The 22,977-nt window shown below is 47.8% G+C and overlaps 1 protein-coding gene across 14 annotated transcripts; it reads right to left on the reverse strand.

The window, feature by feature from the left end:
- Positions 1–991: 991 nt before the first annotated feature.
- On the reverse strand, positions 992–16,930 carry LOC142245623 (uncharacterized). 14 transcript variants are annotated; one of them, XM_075318495.1, is made up of 7 exons: positions 16,860–16,930; positions 9,260–9,596; positions 8,584–8,640; positions 7,176–7,475; positions 5,588–5,935; positions 5,124–5,438; positions 992–3,277 (listed from the first exon to the last, which is right to left on the reverse strand). In XM_075318495.1, the coding sequence occupies exons 2-7, from the start codon at positions 9,534–9,536 to the stop codon at positions 2,913–2,915; spliced, it is 1,662 nt and encodes a 553-aa protein (XP_075174610.1). In that variant the 5' UTR covers positions 9,537–9,596; positions 16,860–16,930; the 3' UTR covers positions 992–2,912. The 14 variants fall into 14 exon arrangements, with proteins under 14 accessions (XP_075174610.1, XP_075174611.1, XP_075174603.1 ...); XM_075318496.1 differs by having other exon boundaries at positions 16,840–16,914; XM_075318488.1 differs by having other exon boundaries at positions 9,260–9,620; positions 16,840–16,914.
- Positions 16,931–22,977: the final 6,047 nt, after the last annotated feature.

The raw sequence follows: 22,977 nt of genomic DNA on the forward strand, positions 1-22,977 counted from the left end.
GGATTTCAACACAGGGGAAATATTCATTGTCCCATCATGAGATATGTGATGGGGTCTGTAGACGGTCATAGAGAGCAAATCCATATATTAGAGATGAGCAGATTGATTTGCGGGACCATCGTCCAGGTCAGTAGCACCTGGTGGCTAGATGGGAGGTCAGCGAATGTCTCACCTCCCGGTGATTTGTCCGGGCTGACGTAACAACGTCTGTGAATCATGTCATGACGTTGTTTCAGCTAATCAAAAGCCATGTCGGGGACACTGGAAGGTGAGAGATTTGGGGTCTCCATTGTGGCGTCTCACAAATCAATCTTCTCATCTCTAGTATTATATAAAGACCCACCATACTGCACATCTACACCATGCTGTCCTAATGGTGTCACAACCAACAAACATACCGCAGTCATTACCTATTATCCCTCACCAGGACACTCCGCCTAGTCATCACTGCCCTAAACCTCAAGGGTACCAAATTTCACACCATTTCTGATGCCATGCCTGCTATGGATGCCTGGTTTGAGGCACAACCGAAATCCTTCATTTTGCTCGGCTTACAGAACTTGGAATACGATGTAAGAAGTGTGTTGTTATCAGTGGAGAGTATGTGGAATAGATGTAAAGCTTCATCATCCTATCTTGTTTCTTTCTGGGTAAAGCCAAAGACTTATCAGCATCCCCTCGTAGTTATGTTCTGCTCACGATGATTTAGGATCCCTTCAGTATTTTCTGTTACCCAACTGCAGTTACTCCTACAATATGGGCCTATAATAATGGGAGTTATATGCCTGAGTGCAAAATATGGAAACTCTGGGCCAATGGAGGAACGTTCTGGAGACGAGGAAGGCGGCACAATAACATCATCACTCGGCGTGTCACCTGCTCTGTACCAGTTATTAAAACAAGCTACTCCATTTTGAACTTACAAACGTAATGACTTGCGTATATTTTTGCCCTTACTAACACCAGACAGAGACACAGATTTTTTTTCCACTGTTTTTATTTTCTCATTGAACTTTTTTTATCCTATTTTCTGCTCTGATGATGGGACGGCCATCTTGCCCGAATTTTCTATTCACAGCATTCAGAGATATGCTTTACTGCAGTCACATGACATTCGCTGGTCCCTGGTCACTATTCTGAGGCCGATGGTATGGAATCTCCTCCTATGTGCCATCACCCCTGGCTTCTCTTCTGGCCTTCCACAATATGATCATTGCCGCGGGATGCAGACAGGACGTGGCGCCAGCCAGCTAATCAACAGAAGAGTAGGTGAGAGGCGGTTTACAGGGCCCATACTGCCAACATTTTTAGGCCCCATTGAGACTCTGCACCAGCTCTGCCTCTACCCCTCGAACCTTCCCCAGTCCCACCAGCAATACCTAAGTAGCTGTGGCTATGACTGGGGCCCCGGGGCTTAAAGCTGAGCACCATATTTTTTGAACTATAAGAAGCTCTTTACCATAAGACGCACCCCAGGATTACACAGCAGAAAATAGAAAGAAACATTTTTCCCATTAAGACATTCCTGGTGGTGTATAGGGGAGGGGTCATTATTAATGCATTTAAATGGACTAGGGTAGACAAGGGACAAATAAATCTATTAGTGTCTTTCTGCAGTGTATATATTATACACACACCTCTGCTACATGGCCATAGACATACACGGCTCTGCTACATGCCTATAGACATACATGGCTCTGCTACCTAGCCATGGACATACACAGCTCTGCTACATGCCCATAGACATACACGGCTCTGTTACATGCCCATAGACATATATGGCTCTGCTACATGCCCATAGACATACACGGCTCTGCTGCATGCCCATAGACATATATATATGACTCTGCTAAATGTCCATAGATATACACCGCATTTATATACAGACACAGATTCACTACATGCACATATAGACAAACACAGCTCTACTACATGAACACTACATGCATCCATAGACACAATCAGCTCTGCTACATATACCCTACATGCACCCATAGACACACACAGCTCTACTACATGCTCCTATGGACACACCAGCTCTGCTACATGCACACAACATGTACCTATAGATACACACACAGCTCTACTACATGCTTTAAAGACACACACAGCTGTACTACATGCTCCTATGGACACACCAGCTCTGCTACATGCACACAACATGTACCTATAGACACACACACAGCTCTACTACATGCTTTAAAGACACACACAGCTCTACTACATGCTCCTATGGACACACCAGCTCTGCTACATGTACACAACATGTACCTATAGACACACACACAGCTCTACTACATGCTTTAAAGACACACACAGCTCTACTACATGCTCCACAGACACACAGTTCTGCTAAATGCACCTATAGACACACACAGCTCTACTACATGCTCTACAAACATACACAGCTCTGCTACATGCACCTGCAGATACACACTCTGTTACATGCGCTATAGACACAGCTCTGCTACATGCACCTATTGCCTATAGATCAGTGCAGAGGAGGAAGAGAGAGCAGCTCTCTATGAGCAGCCCGGGCCCCCCTCATTCTCCTGATGGCAGCCCCAATCCGTGCGGCAGGTGAGAAGAGCAATGAAAGGTGAGAGGCTCGGGCTGTCAGCGGCCGGACCCCCATATAGGATTCACGGTTGTAATGCCCTGATGGCAGCCCTGCCTGTCTGGTGGCCACAAGCTACTAACCTGATCACTGGACCAAGGCCCTTAAAATGTATTCACTGATCTCTAATTATAATGGACATTGGATTGTGGACACGTTGTGTGATCTGTGCAGAGAGGAGGAGATGGTGAGCTGTGACTATCATTCTTTGTGTATGCTGGATCCTGTGTCACCTATACATGGGTGCGGAAACAGTGACCACGTGTGAGTCTCTTCAGTGGCATCCGGGTTATAATCACTCCTCTTCACCTTCTCTTAATATACGGAGCGGTCCGGTGCTCTTCTCTATCGGATGCTCCAGGCTGGGATGCTCCACCTTGCAGATAATTTCGGAGCCTTGATCCTTCGTAGCATCTGGAGTAAAATGTAACACTGCCGTACACCCATACATCTTCTTGCCTTTTCTTTCATGAGGCTCAATCACTGTGTTGAAGACATCGGAGTCCTGTATGGCCGACACCTTTCCATTCTCCTTTCTATACCAAGACACGGTCACTCTGTCTGGGTAGAAGCCGGTGATCCGGCACATCATCATGGTTCTGAAATCATGTTCCAACCTTAGGACGAATAGGTCTTCTACGTGTGGGCTCCAGGGCAGATCTGTGAGGAGGAACATCGGGACTATTAGTTGTGATATCCAAAATCATTCCTACCGTGCCACACACCGCGCCACACACCATGCCACGCACCGTACCACACACCATGCCACTCATCGTCCTCCTGAGCTCATACATTTCCAGTAATTCGGGTTTCTTATGATCACTCTTATTTGTCTCTGTGATAACTTGAACTGACAAGGAATGGGGAAGCACAGAACAGATGGGCGAGTTGTGTCTGTGCCGAGAACAATAGCGCTCACAATGGACACACCAGATGAATATTCAAGCACATACGATGTCAATATAATAATAAAAATGTAATCTGAGAGCAGCATGATGTAGGGGCAGAAAGAGTGAGTCTAGCAATGTATCACTCACTGGGCTGTTTCAATAAAATCAGTGTTTTATCAGCAGGAGATTATCATCAGAGGACTAGGTGTCTTGTGCCTCTTTGTCCAGTCACACCCCCAGCACTGATTGGTAGCTTTCTGCCAGCGTAGAGTGGAGTATACCATGATATACCATGAATTTGAGTCTTTATCGGGAAATCATGCTGTCAAATTACATAGCAAAAACCTGCTGACGAGTTCCCTTTTATTTTACCATATAATATACTAAAAAAAGGGCAAGAAATTAAAGTCAAATATCTGCTGTTCTGGGATTCTATTTTGATTTTTTTTTCATTGTGTCATTTACTATTTGGATGAATTAATTTGATATTTAATATATTTTATATTTATTTTATATTCAGATTAATTGGACTTGGTGTTATCAAATATTCTTTTTCTTTTATCTCTTATTTTATCTTACTTATTAATAATGGGGGAAAATGTAGGTGAGCAGTAACTGATGGTCCCACAGTTTGGGCCAGTTGCTCGGCCATGCTGCTGGCCAAAACTGTCCTTCTTCATAAGCGCACCGCCCCCAGCAAGTAGAAAGTAAGGAGGCAGGGGAGCGGTGTGCTCCTGGTGATTCCAGATAAGAACCCCCTATAAAGGGTATTTTTTAGAGCTTGTGGCCTACATTTTGGACCCTAGTGTGACATGCTATGTGTTATGTATAAACAGTGGAGTAACTATGGTTCGATGGGCCTCGGTGCAAAATTTGGACCTGCCCCCCCTCATCCCCGCATGTAGGTCAGATGTATGTATATATATGTATACATTTATGTTCTAAATCCTATAAACACATACAAGTTGCCCCCATTATGTAGTAATGTTCCCCAACCTGCTCTAATATTCCCAATCCTGGCTACTTCCCGTTAAATATATCCTCCATACTGGTATATATGTTCCCCATTTAGTATAAATGTTCCCCATCCTGGTATATATGCTCCCATCCTGGTATATACTATCTCCCTCCTGGTATATATATATTCCTTTCCTGGGCCCCTCCTGGTATATACTGTATTTGCCCTCCCCGACTCTCACATCGCGTGGCATCCTCCTCTATAGCCGGCATCCATGCCATGGCAACTCATGATGTCAATGTCATGCGCCACCTCAGTCACGGGGACATTGCTAAAAGCTGCCGGCTTCTGCTTGCTGCCATCATGTATGGTAAGTGCAGGGACCCAACAGGTCTCTGCTCCGCAATGTGTTTCAGCAGGATGTGCACCCTAGGACACACATCCAGCTGAAGCAATGGTAGGGGCCAGCAGGCCCCCTGCACCCCCGGGCCTGGTCGCAGTTACATAATAACATTTTGACAGATTCACCAAAGTGTTGGCGCCAATTTTTGGTGTAAATCACTTTAAAAAGTTACCAAATATTGGTTCAATATGAATTTGGTAAAAATTGTGGTGCCTTTTGGCGTTGATATGATAAAACCTGGTGCCCACATCTCACCTCTCGCAGACAACACCCTGGTCTCAGGTCCATCCATAGACTCGTGCTGCCAGGTCACGTATATTTTATACTGGGGATCTGCAAAACAATATCCCGAAATGCCACAGACGCTGGTGACGTCGTACAAGGAATCTTCGCGTTCGGTCAGGGTTTCCGTGTGTCGCGTCATCTGCTGCACCCCTTTTCTGGGTTGTGTCTCCCCCCGATGCCACTTCACCTTGATGTCTTTGGGGTAAAACTTTGTAAGAAGCATGGTAAACTGAACCAACATATGGTCATCCAGGGCCTTGGTTATTGACTCCAGCTGAGGTTTTGCTGCAAAGAAAGAAAATGATGAAAATTAGGGCAAAGACTCGTGGACAGTCCGGGCATTGTGGTCCTATCTTGGACCGAATTTCCCGAAATGTCTGCAGGACCTGAGGCCGTGTGACCTCCATAACTGATATCGTCAGATATAACCTCACCCAGGATTTTCATTCCTCCCGAGCTTTTCGTGATTGCTTTCTCCAGAGATGGATGTTCAACGTGACAAACGTACTCTGCCCCGAGGTGGTTTTCCACAGAAGGAGTCATCATCAGCCTCGCTGTACAGCTGTAGGTGTGATCAGGATTTCTACTCGATCTGATTTTTGGAATTGAAATATTATCAGAATCTTCACATAAGTCAAGAGTTTTTTTATGTTTTCTGAACCATTTCACCATCACGTTGTCCGGATAATATCCTGATATGTGACACTGCAGTACTACGGGGTCGTCATGATATATATACAATGGTGTCTGTATGTCATCCATGACCGGCCTCCATAGGAAACCTGTTGGAGAGAGAATGTCAAATCTGTAAGGCAATCTGTCAGCAGGTGTTTGCTATGTAATCTGAAAGCAGTATAATGCAGGGACAGAAATCCTGATTCCAGGGATGTATCACTTATTAGAGTGACTGTCACAAGGAGACGCTAGACACACTTGTATACAGTAAATGGAGAGGTAGTCCGACAGGCCAAGATCATAAACCAGGATGCCACGACAGTACACGAGGGCAGACAGAGATAAGGTCAAGATACAAGCCGAAGGTCAGGGTTCCAATAGAGCACATACAAAATACAGAGAGCAGGTGGGGACGTGGTCAGGAGGAAGTCTGAGGTCAGAAGCCGGGAAGTCACAACAGAAACAGGGGAGGACAGGCAGAGACAGGTAAACTACAGTCCGAAGTTGAGAGACCAAGACCAGAACACTGAGCACCATGGGAGCCAACAGCACAACTGTAAACAGGAACTACAACTGGCGGCTTCCTGAGCTAACACGTTCCCTAATGAAGCAGAGCAATCACCGGGAACCAGAAGTATCTGTGAGAGCACTTCCCAGGACCAGCATGAAACCCAGTGCTGTGAAACAACCTGCAGAGAATTCATCCTGCAAAACGCTCTGCATCATAATCAATTATAAACCGGCTCTGGAGGAGAGCAAAGCAGAACAATACAGAATGTTCTGCAAATAGGAATCATGACATCAGGCTATAGTTTCAGTTTTATCAGCAGAAGATTATCACTGAATGACTAGGTGTCTCGTGCCAGGCAGTCCAGCTAATCTTGGTAACCCCGCCCCCAGCACTGATTGGCAGCCTGCTGACAGTGTACACAGGAAGCTGCCAATTAGGAATGTGGGAGGGGCTATACACAGCTCAGCGTTCATACCACTACTACATTTTCAGTAGGAAAAACTGTGGTTCTATCAAAACTGCACCAAGCAGCCCAGTAAGTGTTGAAATCAGGGTCTCTGCCCCTGCATCATGCTGCTCTCAGATTACATAACAAAAATCTGCTGATGGATTCCTCCAGCACCATTAAAAGGCATGGCGACTTTACTGACTCTGGTATAAGATTGGTGTCCTTCACCTTTCAACTAATGGATCTTGTAACAGCTGATTGGTGGGGTGCCGGGTGTCAGACCCTCATCATCTGATACTGATCACCATTCAGATAGGTCCTCATCATATTCTGTCCCCTTTTAATCCCAGATCCTTGAATCTTTTCTTTCCCTATGCATTTTCCTTACCTTGGTCAGTGATGGAGAACATCTGCTGCCCCTTGGTATTTGTATATTCATGTTCCCAGCTGACGTGGACTGTGGATTCTGGAGATCTGAGGGAATCCGGTGAAATTCTGACCTCACTACACACGGAGAATGATCTGCTGTCGAGGCTTTCTGTGTAAACCTCCTGGGATGATAAGACGTCTGGTGACTTCTCCTTTCCACACTTCCATTCTATGTGGAGATATCCAGGGTAAAATGTCTCCAGCGCGACACTGAAGATCATCTCACCTGTGTCGCTCAGGCTTAGCGTTATTGGTCTGGCTAAAAGAAAAAAAACACAAAATATCCAAATGTACCGTATTTTTCGGATTATAAAATGCACTTTTTCTCCCAAAAATTTGAGAGGAAAATGAGGGGTGCGCCTTATAATCCGAATGTATTTTACCGTGAGTGATGGAGAGGGGTCACAGGAGGCCGATGTAGGGGGCCGCAGGCACTGTGCTGAGAGCTTACTATGGGCTGTGCTGTGGGCTTACTACGGGCGGCGCTGTGCTGTGGGTGGTGAGGCAGAGGCCGCCATTCTGAAAATGTCGGCGGTGCGAACTTTAAATTATGGCGCACGGAGTCGGCGCGTGCTCGGATGGAGCTCTCGGCTCAAGATCTCATCTGCGCATGTGCCACCTCTGGCCCATTGATTCCATGCAGTGGACTTAAGGAAAATGGCGTTCAGAGGTGGTGCTGCGCAGTTGAGATCTCAGCTTATCATTGAGCTGAGAGCACCATTTTCGAACACACCACCTCTAGGCGCCATTTCTTTTAAGCTCGCACCACTGACAGCTTCTGGATGATACTCCGGCCTCACAGTGCCCGCAGAGAGCATCTGGGATGCCCACTGCACCGCCTACAGCATTGTCCTACTCCACCACCGCCCCTACGTCTTGTGACCCCGCTCCACCACTGCTGCCGCCCCCCTCTGGTAAGAAACCACCAGATTATAAGATGGACCCCATATTTTGTTTTCCCTTTTTTTTCTCTCTAAATGTGGGGTGCGTCTTATAAAACGAAAAATATGGTGCTTTTTTTTTTTACATATAATATCAATTCTTGTAACTAAAAAATACTTAACAGTTCTGCATTGGGAAAAATAATAATAACAATTTTAACACATTTGTGCCCCTCTGCAGGCTCTTGCCTACCCCTGCCCATATTGTAGAGTTCATACAGCAGCCGTGGTGCAGTATTTTTGCTACGATCGTGGTAAAACTTTAACATATTTGTAAAACAGTAAAGAAAAAGAAAAATTGCTGCTGCATGTGAATGCTGCCTATTGGTCAACTCGTCCATTACATGATGGAGTCTGTGGCCGAGAAGTTCTTTATCAGGAGATAGAACAGAGGAAAGAGGAGCTGTTGTCTTGTTTCATTCTTACCTTCGGGGGGTAGACATGTCAATTCCTCCAGTTGATTCAGCCTTACAAATCGGTTCACTGCACAAAAATACAGAACAAGAGTAAAACATAAATAACATGAAAATAAAATGTAATGTACATAAAATATGAGTATACACCACTGGCTTATATTAAGAAGGTTCAATAATCTGAAAATATCCACTGGTCCTGGGTTCAATAACTACAGGAGAGCGTTCTGTTGTTGGCACAACTCCACTTATGTTTCACTATAAGCAAGCCCCCTTCTCAGTCTATAAAAAAAGGGCCTGGCTTAGCTATTGAAATGAGCCATCTATTATTCTTTCCATCTTTCCCCTAGAAGAGTTGGAAAGTCTCCTGAGTCTTGCCATCACTTCTTGCAATTTAGTGATCCTGGAAGGCTTGGAAGCTGGTTCACCGCTCCTCGGGGGCAGTACACTCCTGGTGATTGACAGTTCGGACCAGCAGCATGCTCCAAAGCTGTCAACTCTCATGGTTAATATCGTTGCCTCTGCAGCATGTGAAAAGCACAGGGATGCTCAAGGTGACTGGATCCAGAAATCCTGTGCTCTTTGCCGGGGTGACCGGCCACCACAAATAAACTGTAGAGGTGTCCTGGAACCTTGCAATGACCAGTACACATCTTTAAAAATATAAAAGGTTTTAGACATTCTGTTACCTTTTTTCAAGTCCTCCAGCATTTCCTCCGCTACTTTCTTCTCATTGATCTTGTCCAGAACTTCCAGGGTCACCTCAACTCCATAGACATCCTTGTAGTATTCCCGGATCAGATCAGCGACGTCTCCCCAGTCCTTGTCCTCCAATTTACCCCTCGGAATCCTCCTATAATTCTCCTTTACTTCAATTTCATGTAACTGTTTTCTGAACTTCTTAAATCCCATCTTCTCCAGATTCTCCAGGGCGTAGACCAGAGCATCTCTAACGGTCAGCCCCATCTCCTCCTATGAGGGACGGTCACAAAATATCTGATGTACTGGACTTTCCTTTATTTTCTTCTGTGAACAGTGTAAAAGATTTGTCTATCAATAGAATGAATGAAAATTACTGCGTGAAATGTTATAGAATAAAAACAACCATTAGTGTTTGTGCACACAGAGTTTTGAGAAGATCAAAAATGAATATTTTTTAAACTACTCCAAAAAACGCTCCTCCTGAGTTTTCTTTTAGGAGTTTTTGGAGCAGAAACTTGTAAAAACTTCTTAAAAAATACAAAACTCCTCAAAAACTTGGAGTTTCCGCTCTAAAAAAACTCAGCAAAAAGACTCAGCGTGCATATTACCTTGGAGAGTTTCTTTTCCTGAATTATTTAAGATTTTTTTTGTGCGGCCTTTTGAATGAACACTGACTAGTTCAGAGTGGATTCTAAAAAGTCACATGCACTCTCTTTTTTCCCCCACCAGGTTTTTCCTAAAGTGTTTTTTTTTGTAGACTTGGATTCGAAACTGCCTAGTTTGGAACAGATACATTTCCCACCAGGTGTTCAAAATTTGAGGTGGAAAAAAAGCACTCAAATCATATAAAAAGCAAAGGGATTAGACAATACAAACGAATGGGAAGAGTCTTTCAAGCATTATTTAAATCAATTTTTCTGGCGTTCTTTGAAGCGGACCTGTTCCAAAATACTCCTCAAAAAACTTAGCACATGGCCTTACTCTTCAGTGCCATTTGCTTCGGTGGTCCTGGCTGGTCTTTGGTTCTTATCATGTAGTGATGATGTCCTGCACCTCCATATGTCTGCTGTCTCTAGAAGTCACATGCCCTGGATGCCACCATCACCGGAGAGGCCAGGAATCACCGGTAGAAGTCACTCAGAAGTACAGACAAGTATGGAATCAGCAGCGCTTATTTTATAGCATTCTTGGCACAAGAATAGAACAACACATGTAAGCTGACGAGTTCTCCTTCCTCCTGCTTTCGAGATAGACCTGGTCCTTCTGAATGACTTGTGCACAATTTTTGGTGATTTTATATTTGGGAAACTCCTGTATAATGGTGGATTGTGGTGCATAAGGGAATTCCGCCCTCTGAAAAATCCAAATTCTAGAATATATCTCTGATGTATCTCTCTTCCCTTATAATTACTGAGAAACAGGACTTATAGTTTGTTGTCATCTTTTCAGTTTCCCATGGAAAGGTGTCAACCACCGAGGACTCTCGTTTTTTATTTTTTCTATGTATTTATTTTTTCCTTCTTTTCGATCATCTTTTCTATTTTTTCTACCTATTCCATCTTTTTCTATATATTCTATTTTCTATCTGTTCTATCTATTTTTCTATCCTACTTTCTATATGTATTCTATCATTTCTATCTATTCCATTTTCTATTTTTTCTATCCTATTTTTTTCTATCTATTCTATTTTTATTTATTATAATTTTTATTTTTTCTATAATCCTATTTTCTATTTTTTTCTTTTTTTATATCTATTCTATCTTTTCTATCTATTCTATTTTCAGTATAAATTCTATCTATTCCATGTTCTTTTTTTTCTATCCTATTTTTTTCTATCTATTCTATCTTTTTTATCTATTATAATTTTTATTTTTTCAATCTATCATCCTATTTTCTATTTTTTTTTCTTTTTTATAACTATTCTATCTTTTTTATCTATTCTATTTTCACTATAAATTCTATCATTTTTATCTATTCTATTTTTTCTATCTTTTCTAACTATTTCATTTTTTTTCTATCTTTTTTATCTATTATAATTTTTATTTTTTTCTATCTATCATCCTATTTCTCGATCTATTCTATTGTTTCTATCTATTCCATCTTTTCAGTCAGCATGAGACTGCAAGATGGCTTAAGCCTTTTTGCTCTCAGTTCACACACTGGGAGCTTGCGTAAGGTGAGTTTTCCAGCTCCTTTCACAGGGTGTTGGTGCTGTGTGGCGACCATTTTTGTGGTTGTTTTGTGTCTTTGGGGCGGTGCAGCCTGGAGTCATGGGGGCTCAGCCTTGCAGCATGGTGTTGTGAGGAGCCAAGTCACCTGCCCTGCCGTTGGACTGTCGCTACGGCGGTGGTTGGCACACGGCGTTGCACCTTTAAGACTTAAATTAGTTATGGACCCACTCAGAGGTTCCTCGTGACATGGCGGTGACTTCATACAGTCGGATCAGAATGTTAAACCAAGAACCTCATGTTCAGGTATTTACACTTTTGCCAAGCGGCACTGAATCAACTAATGATTTTTGGATGTGCGGCCATGTCTCCTTTTCTACAGCTATGGTATCTTGTATCTATTCTCTCCTTTGTCTCTTAAGCCCACTTTACACGTTGCAATTAGTTGTACAATCGCATTTGCGATGTGACACGCCCAGGTTGCATACGGGATCTATGAGATTTCACGTTGGTCGTTCATTTGCTGTCACACGAGCGTTAGTAGTCTATGTTAAATTGGTCAATTTTGTGTGCGATCCTTTAGATCATGTGTTCTGTGACGTATGCATTGAGCACCTTTTTTTTTTTTTATTTATTGACTTGCCAAGCGTGTGTAATGTGTAGGGATGCGTTTTTACTATGTCATCTGCCATTCAGCTGTGCTACATGGCCGCTAACAGCAGACACAGACAGCCATGTAGCAGAGCTGAATGGCAGATGACAGCAGACACAGACAGCCATGTAGCAGAGCTGAATGGCAGATGACAGCAGACACAGACAGAGCCGCACTGTCAGAATGAACTCGGGTGAACTTCACCCGACTTCATTGTCATGCTGCGGCTCTGTCTGTGTCGCGCCCTGATTAGCGGTCACCAGTGAAGACTCACCGGTGACCGCTAATCTCCTGAGTGACTGAAGTGACCAGCCCTCTCTCATACTCACCAATCCCCGATCCCCGGCGCTGCACGGCTTTCTCACTGCTCCGACGGCTTTTACTGTTTTGAAAAAGCCGGCCGCCCATTAAACAATTTCGTATTCCCTGCTTTCCCCGCCCACCAGCGCCTATGATTGGTTACAGTGAGACACGCCCCCACTCTGAGTGACAGGTGTCACACTGCACCCAATCACAGCAGCCGGTGGGCGTGTCTATACGGTGTAGTGAAATAAATAATTAAATAATTAAAAAAAACGGCGTGCGGTTCCCCCCATTTTTAAAACCAGCCAGATAAAGCCATACGGCTGAAGGCTGGTATTCTCAGGATGGGGAGCTCCACGTTATGGGGAGCCCCCCACCCTAACAATATCAGCCAACAGCCGCCCAGAATTGCCGCATACATTAGATGCGACAGTTCTGGGACTGTACCCGGCTCTTCCCGATTTGCCCTGGTGCGTTGGCAAATCGGGGTAATAAGGAGTTATTGGCAGCCCATAGCTGCCAATAAGTCCTAGATTAATCATGTCAGGCGTCTATGAGACACCCTCCATGATTAATCTGTAAGTTACAGTAAATAAACACACACACACCAGAAAAAATCCTTTATTAGAAATAAAAACACACACATATACCCTGGTTCACCACTTTAATCAGCCCCAAAAAGCCCTCCATGTCCGGCGTAATCCAGGATGATCCAGCGTCGCATCCAGCGCTGCTGCATGGAGGTGACCGGAGCTGCAGCACACACAGCCGCTCCGGTCACCTCCACACAGCAAATGAAGACAGCCGCGCGATCAGCTGCTGTCACTGAGGTTACCCGCGGCCACCGGTGGATGCAGCAGTGGCCGCGGGTAACCTCAGTGACAGCAGCTGATCGCGCGGCTGTCTTCATTTGCTGTGTGGAGGTGACCGGAGCGGCTGTGTGTGCTGCAGCTCCGGTCACCTCCATGCAGCAGCGCTGGATGCGACGCTGGATCATCCTGGATTACGCCGGACATGGAGGGCTTTTTGGGGCTGATTAAAGTGGTGAACCAGGGTATATGTGTGTGTTTTTATTTCTAATAAAGGATTTTTTCTGGTGTGTGTGTGTTTTTTTACTGTAACTTACAGATTAATCATGGAGGGTGTCTCATAGACGCCTGACATGATTAATCTAGGACTTATTGGCAGCTATGGGCTGCCAATAACTCCTTATTACCCCGATTTGCCAACGCACCAGGGCAAATCGGGAAGAGCCGGGTACAGTCCCAGAACTGTCGCATATAATGTATGCGGCAATTCTGGGCGGCTGTTGGCTGATATTGTTAGGGTGGGGGGCTCCCCATAACGTGGAGATCCCCATCCTGAGAATACCAGCCTTCAGCCGTATGGCTTTATCTGGCTGGTTTTAAAAATGGGGGGAACCGCACGCCGTTTTTTTTAATTATTTAATTATTTATTTCACTACACAGTATAGACACGCCCACCGGCTGCTGTGATTGGGTGCAGTGTGACACCTGTCACTCGGAGTGGGGGCGTGTCTCACTGTAACCAATCATAGGCGCTGGTGGGCGGGGAAAGCAGGGAATACGAAATTGTTTAATGGGCGGCCGGCTTTTTCAAAACAGTAAAAGCCGCCGGAGCAGTGTGAATGCCGTGCAGCGCCGGGGATCGGGGATTGGTGAGTATATGAGAGAGGGGGATAGACTGACATGGACAGAGAGTGAGGGACAGAGATAGTGACCGACTGACAGAGATTAGTGCATGACAGACATTGTGAGGCGCTTCAGAACGCAGCTTTTCAGCTGCGCTCTGAAGCAGACCTTTTTTAAGCTGCGGTGCAAAGCGCACACCTGCGCACATAGCATCAGACACCGAAATCGTATGAGGGATGTCACACGTTACAATTGACTAGGTTCGTGCAACAAAACGCTCAATTCTAGAGAAAGATACGATGTGTTTGCGATCAACGGTTTTGCGTTCAATCCTGATCGCATGTAGCTGTCACATGCAGATACCTCACAAACGATGCCGGATGTGCGTCACTTACAACTTGACCCCAACGACGGATTGTGAGATATATTGAAGCGTGTGTAGCGGGCTTTAGGCTGCTTTCACACCTCCGGTTTCTGCTATGCGGCACAATCTGGCACTTTGCAGGAAAATTGCAACCGTTTTTTTTTTGCTGCCGGTTGCGTTTTTCCTGCATAGACTGTTTAATTACTGCCGCATTGTGCCGCATGGCCTTGCATTCCATCCGGTTTTTGCCGCATGCGGCAGATTTAGCCGATGCGGCGGCCGGATGTAACGTTGCCTGGCACGTTTTTTCGTGCGGCATAAAAAACTGCATTGCGCCGCATCCGGACGATGCGACGCATTTTTCAATGCATGCCTATGGAGGCTGGATGTGGCGCGATGCGGCAAAAAAACGCATCCGGCCACCGCATGTTGTTTTTGCCACTGCACATGCTCAGTAGCATGCCGCAAACGGCAAAAACCGGACGGGCCGCATGTGAAAAACGTATGCAAAGGATGCGGTGTTTTCGCCGCATCCATTGCATAGCTTGCACAGCTGGATTGAGCCGCAGAGCTCAAACCGGATGTGTGAAAGCAGCCTTAGTTAACATGGCACAAAGATATTATTTTTCCTCTTTATACTGTTCACAGCGGGCAATCAGGAGTTAATCATTGCCGTGTTCAGAGATAATCATCCAGACTCTGTTTCTCCACCCTCTGCTCTTACAGAGAAAGGACAAGCCCTGACCGCACACTTCTGGGGTTTTGTTACCTTTGAGCTTTTCCTGTTTATAAAAGTAAATGTGAATGAGCAGCCGTCATCATTTCTTTTGTGCCCCGGTATCCGGCGTTTAGGGACTGTTTGTAGGAGCCAACACTCCGGTGTCACACACAGTTTACCGTCAGCGCCATAACTAATATATAATAGCGGAATCTCCTCACAGACATTACTCCTGCACATAACACATGAATCATATACATGTGAGGACTGAGGGCTCGGCAGCTGCTTACATGGCTCGGTTGTTGCTTACATGACTCGGTGGCTGCTTACATGGCTCGGTGGCTGCTTACATGGCTCGGGAGCTGCTTACATGGCTCAGGGGCTGCTTACATGGCTCGGTGGCGGCTTACATGGCTCGGGAGCTGCTTACATGGCTCGGTGGCGGCTTACATGGCTCGGGAGCTGCTTACATGGCTCGGTGGCTGCTTACATGGCTCGGTAGCTGCTTACATGACTCGGTGGCTGCTTACATGGCTCGGTGGCTGCTTACATGGCTCGGGAGCTGCTTACATGGCTCAGGGGCTGCTTACATGGCTCGGTGGCGGCTTACATGGCTCGGGAGCTGCTTACATGGCTCGGTGGCTGCTTACATGGCTCGGGAGCTGCTTACATGGCTCAGGGGCTGCTTACATGGCTCGGTGGCGGCTTACATGGCTCGGGAGCTGCTTACATGGCTCGGTGGCTGCTTACATGGCTCGGGAGCTGCTTACATGGCTCAGGGGCTGCTTACATGGCTCGGTGGCGGCTTACATGGCTCGGGAGCTGCTTACATGGCTCGGGAGCTGCTTACATGGCTCGGGAGCTGCTTACATGGCTCGGGAGCTGCTTACATGGCTTGGTGGCTGCTTACATGGCTCGGTAGCTGTTTACATGGCTTGGTAGTTGCTTACATGGCTCGGGAGCTGCTTACATGGCTCGGTGGCTGCTTACATGGCTCGGTAGCTGCTTACATGGCTCGGTGGCTGCTTACATGGCTCGGTGGCTGGTTACATGGCTCGGGAGCTGCTTACATGGCTCGGGAGCTGCTTACATGGCTCGGGAGCTGCTTACATGGCTCGGTGGCTGTTTACATGGCTTGGTAGTTGCTTACATGGCTCGGGAGCTGCTTACATGGCTCGGTGGCTGCTTACATGGCTCGGTAGCTGCTTACATGGCTCGGTGGCTGCTTACATGGCTCGGTGGCTGGTTACATGGCTCGGGAGCTGCTTACATGGCTCGGTAGCTGCTTATATGGCTCGGGAGCTGCTTACATGGCTCGGTGGCTGCTTCCATGGCTCAGGAGCTGCTTCCATGGCTCGGTAGCTGTTTACATGACTTGGTAGTTGCTTACATGGCTCGGGAGCTGCTTACATGGCTCGGTGGCTGTTTATATGGCTCGGTGGTTGCTTACATAGCTCGGGAGATGCTTACATGGCTCGGTGGCTGCTTACATGGCTCGGTAGCTGCTTACATGGCTCGGTAGCTGCTTACATGGCTCGGTGGCTGCTTACATGGCTCGGTAGCTGCTTACATGGCTCGGTAGCTGCTTACATGGCTCGGTAGCTGCTTACATGGCTCGGTAGCTGCTTACATGGCTCGGTAGCTGCTTACATGGCTCGGTGGCTGCTTACATGGCTCGGTAGCTGCTTACATGGCTCGGTAGCTGCTTACATGGCTCGGTGGCTGCTTACATGGCTCGGTAGCTGCTTACATGGCTCCGCTCTGTGTCTCGGCTTCTCTCTTCCTGATTCTCGGCCTCTCTGAAAGTTAAACAGCATTTATCCCACCCATCAGGGAGGAGGCGATGAGCCCACAGCAGCTCTCATGCATTGTGCTGTGCGGCTCAGCCTAGGTTCACTCAGTTTCCACGTTTTGAGGCTCCTCACTATTTATCTGTTTTATATTGTGTGACATTGGTGTTTTCACATGTGGAAGATTACATTTTTCCCACTGGTAACGCACGGCCCATAAGCTTAGTGGGTCCATGGGATTATAATGCTTTTAATAGTTAGTAAGGTTTAAGATTTTGGGGTATTTATGTACTAATCCATATTTCTGTTTGAGCTTCAAGGGTTAATGCTGATGTGGATCTATCTCACAGAATCATAGAATGGTAGAGTTGGAAGGGACCTCAAGGGCCATCGGGTCCAACCCCCTGCAAGTGCAGGTTTTCCTAAATCATGCCATCCCATATATGTTTATCCAGTTTCCACTTGAATATTTCTGTTGATGGAGAGATCACCACCTCTCGTGGTAGCCTGTTCCTCTCTCTGACTGCCCTCACTTCCTCCCGTGGTAGCCTATTCCTCTCTCTGACTGCCCTCACTTCCTCCCATGGTAGCCTGTTCTACTCTCTGACTGCCCTCACTGCCCCCCGTGGTAGCCTGTTCCACTCTCTGACTGCCCTCACTTCCTCCCGTGGTAGCCTGTTCCTCTCTCTGACTACCCTCACTGCCCCCCGTGGTAGCCTGTTCCTCTCTGTGACTGCCCTCACTTCCTCCCGTGGTAGCCTGCTCCTCTCTCTGACCACCCTCACTTCCTCCCGGGGTAGCCTGTTCTTCTCTTTGACTGCCCTCACTGCCCCCCGTGGTAACCTGTTCTACTCTCTGACTGCCCTCACTGCCTCCCGGGGTAACCTGTTCTACTCTCTGACTGCCCTCACTGCCCCCCGTGGTAGCCTGTTCTACTCTCTGACTGCCCTCACTGCCCCCCGTGGTAGCCTGTTCCTCTCTCTGCCTCCCGGGGTAGCCTGTTCCTCTCTCTCACTGCCCTCCCTGCCCCCTGTGGTAGCCTGTTCTACTCTCTGACTGCACTGTCAGAACATTTTTCAGTCATTGGGGCCTGTGGAGGTGACACCAGCCTTTGGCTGGGTGATTTAAGCTAAATGACTATTACATTATTTGACTCAAGTCAATTAAGGACTGAGACAAGTCTCTATCATAATTTATTTTCTGAATGTATATTGGTGTATTTATTGGTCACAAATGTTAATTAACATATTTTTCAGATTATAAGACGCACTTTTCCTCCCAAAGATTTGGGAGGAAAATGAGGGGTGCGTCTTAAAATCCGAATATAGCTTACCGGGAGATGGAGAATGGGCGCTGTGCTGCCTGCTGTGTGGGCTGTGCTGGCTGCGGTGGGGGCTGTCTGTGCAGGCCGCTGTCTGTGCGGCTGGCTGTCTGTGTGGGCGGCTGTTTGTGCGGGCGACTGTCTGTTTGTGCTGGCGGCTGTCACCCTGTGCGGGCGGCTGTCTGACTGGGTGGGCTGCAGTAACGGGTGTCTCAGACGCTCTGGTTTTCAATAATGGCACCCGCAGTTGGCGCGTGCGCAGATTGAACTCTCAGCTCAAGATCTCATCTGTATACGCGCTGCCTCTGGGCAACATTTCTTTGAAGCCCGCACTGCAGCGCCCGCAGCATCGCCCTACTCTAGCACCGCCCCTGCCTCCTGTGACCCTGCTCCACCACCGTTGCCACCCCCCTCTGGTAAGACACCACTGGAGTATAGGACGGACCCCATTTTTTTCATCTCTAAATTTGGGGTGCGCTTTCTAAAACAAAAAAAATATGCTACTTATTTTATCCCCTATTAAAGCAATGTGGCCTGCTTGATCCAGAGCTATTTTTCCCTCTAATTTATTTCTTAGAGATGTAAGCGTTACGGTAATTTAATTTAGCATGTATATCCCATGTTGCTTTCAAATACACTGTGTTCCAAATTATTATGCAAAAAATATTTTCTCATATTTTCCTAAATTAACTATATGAATTGCAGTCATTGTTATTTTCCAGTCATCTACTATTCGAGTATAATTGAAATGTTTTTGATCACACTGTCTATGTAAACAGTATATTTTTAAAAATAATAAACACTCAAAATGCACTCAAAATGCATGTTCCAAATTATTATGCACAGCAGAGTTTTCAACCTTTTTATTTTTAGTTTGAAAAACAAAATGGTCAATTGTGAAATTCTAAGCATTATCAGCTTATTACAAAATGAAATCAGACAGTTTTCAAGTCAAAACTTAATTCTAGGTGATGTTACATTTGCACATAGGACCCCTTGTTCGAAAGAAGCTTCTGAACTCTCTCATCCATTGAATTTGTCAGTTTATGGATGGTTTGTGCTTCAATTGTTTTGCATGTGGACAGAATACCCTCCCAGAGCTGTTGCTTAGATGTGAACTGCCTCCCGCCATCATAGACACTTGTTACGTCCGGGTGGTGGAAGCACTGGACCGTACACCGATTTCCCCTGAGGAGGCAGCCAGGCCGGTCACCCCGCCAGAGGGTCCTGATGCACGGCAGCCGAAGCACTATAGGTAGCTGGACAGTCCGTAGAGGAGCAGGAAAGGTGGATGATGCTGAACCCACGGAGTTCTGGACGGTAGTCCGGGTGACGAGGCTCAGGGTCCGAGGCCGGGTTGTAGGGTCAGGCGGGATCCGGAACCTGCTGAGCGATGGAACGGGTCACCGAACGGAGCCAGGGACTGGAGACTGGCGGAGCTGCAGAGGTGGTGGGACATCCGCCAAAGTCACCGTCAGGGTCCAGGGATGGACTTGGTTCGGAGCGACTGGCGTGGCAGGACAGGCTCTACGAGACAGGACAGGGTTAATACAAGGCAAAGCACAGGGCAAAGCAATATGGGGACCTGAACACTAGCTTGCTAAACACGTAGAACAGGCCCCGCCCACCAGGAAAGAGAAACCTAATATACCCTGTACCTGTCTATGCAATATCCTGTTTCTGGGTGCTGGCCCTTTAAGAAAGTGTCAATGACCGCGCGCGCGCCCTAATGCGCATGCGCGAGGCCCGTGTGCCAGACGCCAGTCCAGGAAGCGGTGAGGAGGAAACAGGAGCGCCCGGCTGGGAGTCCCACGTCGCAGAGGAGCGCCGGGAGCGAGGAGCTGGACGCATAGAGGCCGCAGGCGGGGAAGAGGAGGCCGGGACCGGAGTGGTGAGCAGGGGACGCCGCCGGGGAGCGGGCCACGGGGACCGGAGAACGGGACCAGGGGACCGGGAAGCGTGACAGTACCCCCTCCCCCACGCCCCCCTCCCCGCAAGCGGGACAGGAAGGCACGTATCAGAGGAGTGCCAACATTCTCCCGGGGCTCCCAGGACCGATCCTCGGGACCATAACCCGCCCAGTCTACCAGGAAGTATTGCCGACATCGCACGGTCTTCATGGCCACGATATCCCTTACCGCATAGATGTCATCGTCAGCAATAGGAGGGGGAGCAGTACCGACCTCAGCGGAGAAGGGACCAAGGACAACAGGCTTGAGTAAGGAGACATGGAAGGAGTTGGGTATCCGCATCGTGGCCGGGAGCTGCAGCTTGTAGGAGACTGCATTGATCTTGCTGATGATCTTAAACGGCCCGATGTAGCGAGGACCCAACTTGTACGAGGGTAACTTCAATCGGACATATCTGGATGCAAGCCAGACCAGATCACCTGGGGAGAAACACGGGGGATCCAGGCGCCTCTTGTCCGCATGTCTCTTCATCCGCAATGAAGCACGTTCTAGGGATGACTTGTCAGAGTTCCATATAGCTGAAAAGTCCCGAACCAGAGCATCTGCTGCGGGGACGTCGGAAGCCGAGGATACTGGCAACGGGACAGAAGGCTGCAGTCCGTAAACGATCTGAAAGGGAGAGCTGGAGGTGGACTCACTGATGTGCTGGTTATGGGAGAATTCAGCCCAAGGTAGGAGCGTGGACCAATCGTCATGATGGATGTTGACGTAGTGGCGCAGGAAGGAGGTCAGGATCTGATTGACCCGTTCCACTTGGCAATTCGACTGAGGATGGTAGGCCGAAGAAAAGTCCAAGGACACTCCCAGATGTTTGCAGAGAGCCCTCCAGAAGCGCGAGGTAAACTGAGTTCCTCTGTCAGACACAATGTGTGCGGGGAAGCCATGCAATCGGAATATGTGCTGTATGAAGGAGTCAGCTAGCTCCTGGGCAGAGGGCAGCCCTGCCATGGGAACGAAGTGGGCCATCTTTGAGAAGCGATCCACCACAACCCATATGACCGTATGTCCGGAGGATAAGGGTAAGTCCGTAATGAAGTCCATTGCGATATGTTGCCACGGAACGGAAGGAATGGGCAAAGGCAGAAGACGTCCATAGGGTAGGTGCTTGGGTGTCTTGTTCCGGGCACAGGATGGACAGGCTGAGACGAAGGTTGCGACGTCTTTACGGAGGGACGGCCACCAGTAGTGATGGACAATCGTACTCCAAGTCTTCTTCTGACCAGCATGGCCGGCGATCTTAGAAGCATGGCCCCAGTGCAGGACTCTCTGTCTGTCAGTATCTGAGACATAGGTTTTCCCAGGGGGTATCTGAGTTAGAGCGACAGGAGTCACCGGAACGACTTTACTGGGGTTGATGATGGGCTGGTATGTCTCCTCCTCCAACTCCACGGGCACGAAGGATCTGGACAGAGCGTCTGCCCGCACGTTCTTATCCGCAGGCCGAAAATGGAGTTGGAAATCAAATCGAGCAAAGAACAAGGACCAGCGGGCTTGTCGTGGATTCAGACTTTGGGCAGACCGCAGGTACTCCAGATTCTTGTGGTCCGTGTATATGATTACAGGGTATACAGCTCCCTCCAAGAGGTAGCGCCATTCCTCCAAGGCCAGCTTCACGGCCAGTAGCTCCCGATCCCCAATGGTGTAGTTGCGTTCGGGTGCCGAGAAGCTCTTGGAGAAGAATCCACAAGTGACCATCTTTCCGGAGGGGGAGTTCTGCATCAACACTGCCCCAGCTCCTGAGAAGGAGGCATCCACCTCTAAGGTGAACTGTCGGTTCAATTCAGGGCGATGGAGAACCGGGGAAGAAGCAAACGCCTGTTTCAAGGAGCAGAACGCGGCATCGGCCACCGGGGACCAGTCCTTAGGATTAGCTCCTTTCTTAGTCAAGGCAGAGAGAGGTGCAGTCAAGGCAGAGAAATGCGGGATGAATTGTTGGTAGTAGTTCGCAAAGCCGAGAAAGCGTTGGATAGCCTTCAGTCCGGAAGGAGGAGGCCAGTTGATGATGGCAGACACTTTCTCTGGGTCCATCTGCAGGCCAGTGTCCGAGATTACATAACCCAGGAAGGGAAGAGACGATTTTTCAAAGATGCATTTCTCGTACTTTGCGTACAGACGATTCTCTCTAAGCCTCTGGAGGACTAGCTGCACGTTCTCTCGGTGGGTTTGTAGATCCGGAGAGAAGACCAGGATGTCGTCCAGATACACCACGACACAGACATAGAGGAGGTCTCTGAACACGTCGTTCACCAGTTCTTGGAAGACTGCCGGAGCATTACACAGACCAAAGGGCATGACACAATACTCGTAGTGCCCATCCCGAGTGTTGAATGCGGTTTTCCATTCGTCTCCAGAGCGAATGCGAACCAGGTTATATGCCCCACGGAGGTCCAACTTGGTGAATACACGGGCTCCTCGGAGCCGATCGAATTGTTCGGGGATAAGCGGCAGAGGGTATTTGTTCTTTACGGTGATCTGGTTTAATCCCCGGTAGTCAATGCAAGGGCGCAGATCACCTTCCTTCTTCTTGACGAAGAAAAACCCTGCTTCGGCAGGGGACGAGGACCTCCGAATGAACCCCTTAGCTAGGCTCTCGGTGATATAGGCAGACATAGCTCGTGTTTCAGCAGGGGACAAGGGGTATATCCGTCCTCGAGGAGGCGTAGTTCCTGGCAGTAACTCGATGGCACAGTCGTAGGGACGATGAGGCGGTAGTACCTCTGACTCCTTTTTATCAAACACGTCCGTGAAGGACCAGTAGGCAGAAGGC

This window comes from Anomaloglossus baeobatrachus, chromosome 7 (genome assembly GCF_048569485.1).
Source record: "Anomaloglossus baeobatrachus isolate aAnoBae1 chromosome 7, aAnoBae1.hap1, whole genome shotgun sequence".
Lineage (NCBI taxonomy): Eukaryota > Metazoa > Chordata > Amphibia > Anura > Aromobatidae > Anomaloglossus > Anomaloglossus baeobatrachus.

What these genes read in the sequence shown, in the direction of transcription:
- LOC142245623 (XM_075318495.1), bottom strand. Translation starts at nt 9,536, where the DNA reads ATGGGGCTGACCGTTAGAGATGCTCTGGTCTACGCCCTGGAGAATCTG. An exon ending in GACATGTCTACCCCCCGAAG is followed by an intron (nt 7,476 to 8,583) that starts GTAAGAATGAAA and finishes TTTTTCTTTTAG; the next exon opens with CCAGACCAATAACGCTAAGC. An exon ending in CAGGGTGTTGTCTGCGAGAG is followed by an intron (nt 3,278 to 5,123) that starts GTGAGATGTGGG and finishes TCCTCCTCACAG; the next exon opens with ATCTGCCCTGGAGCCCACAC.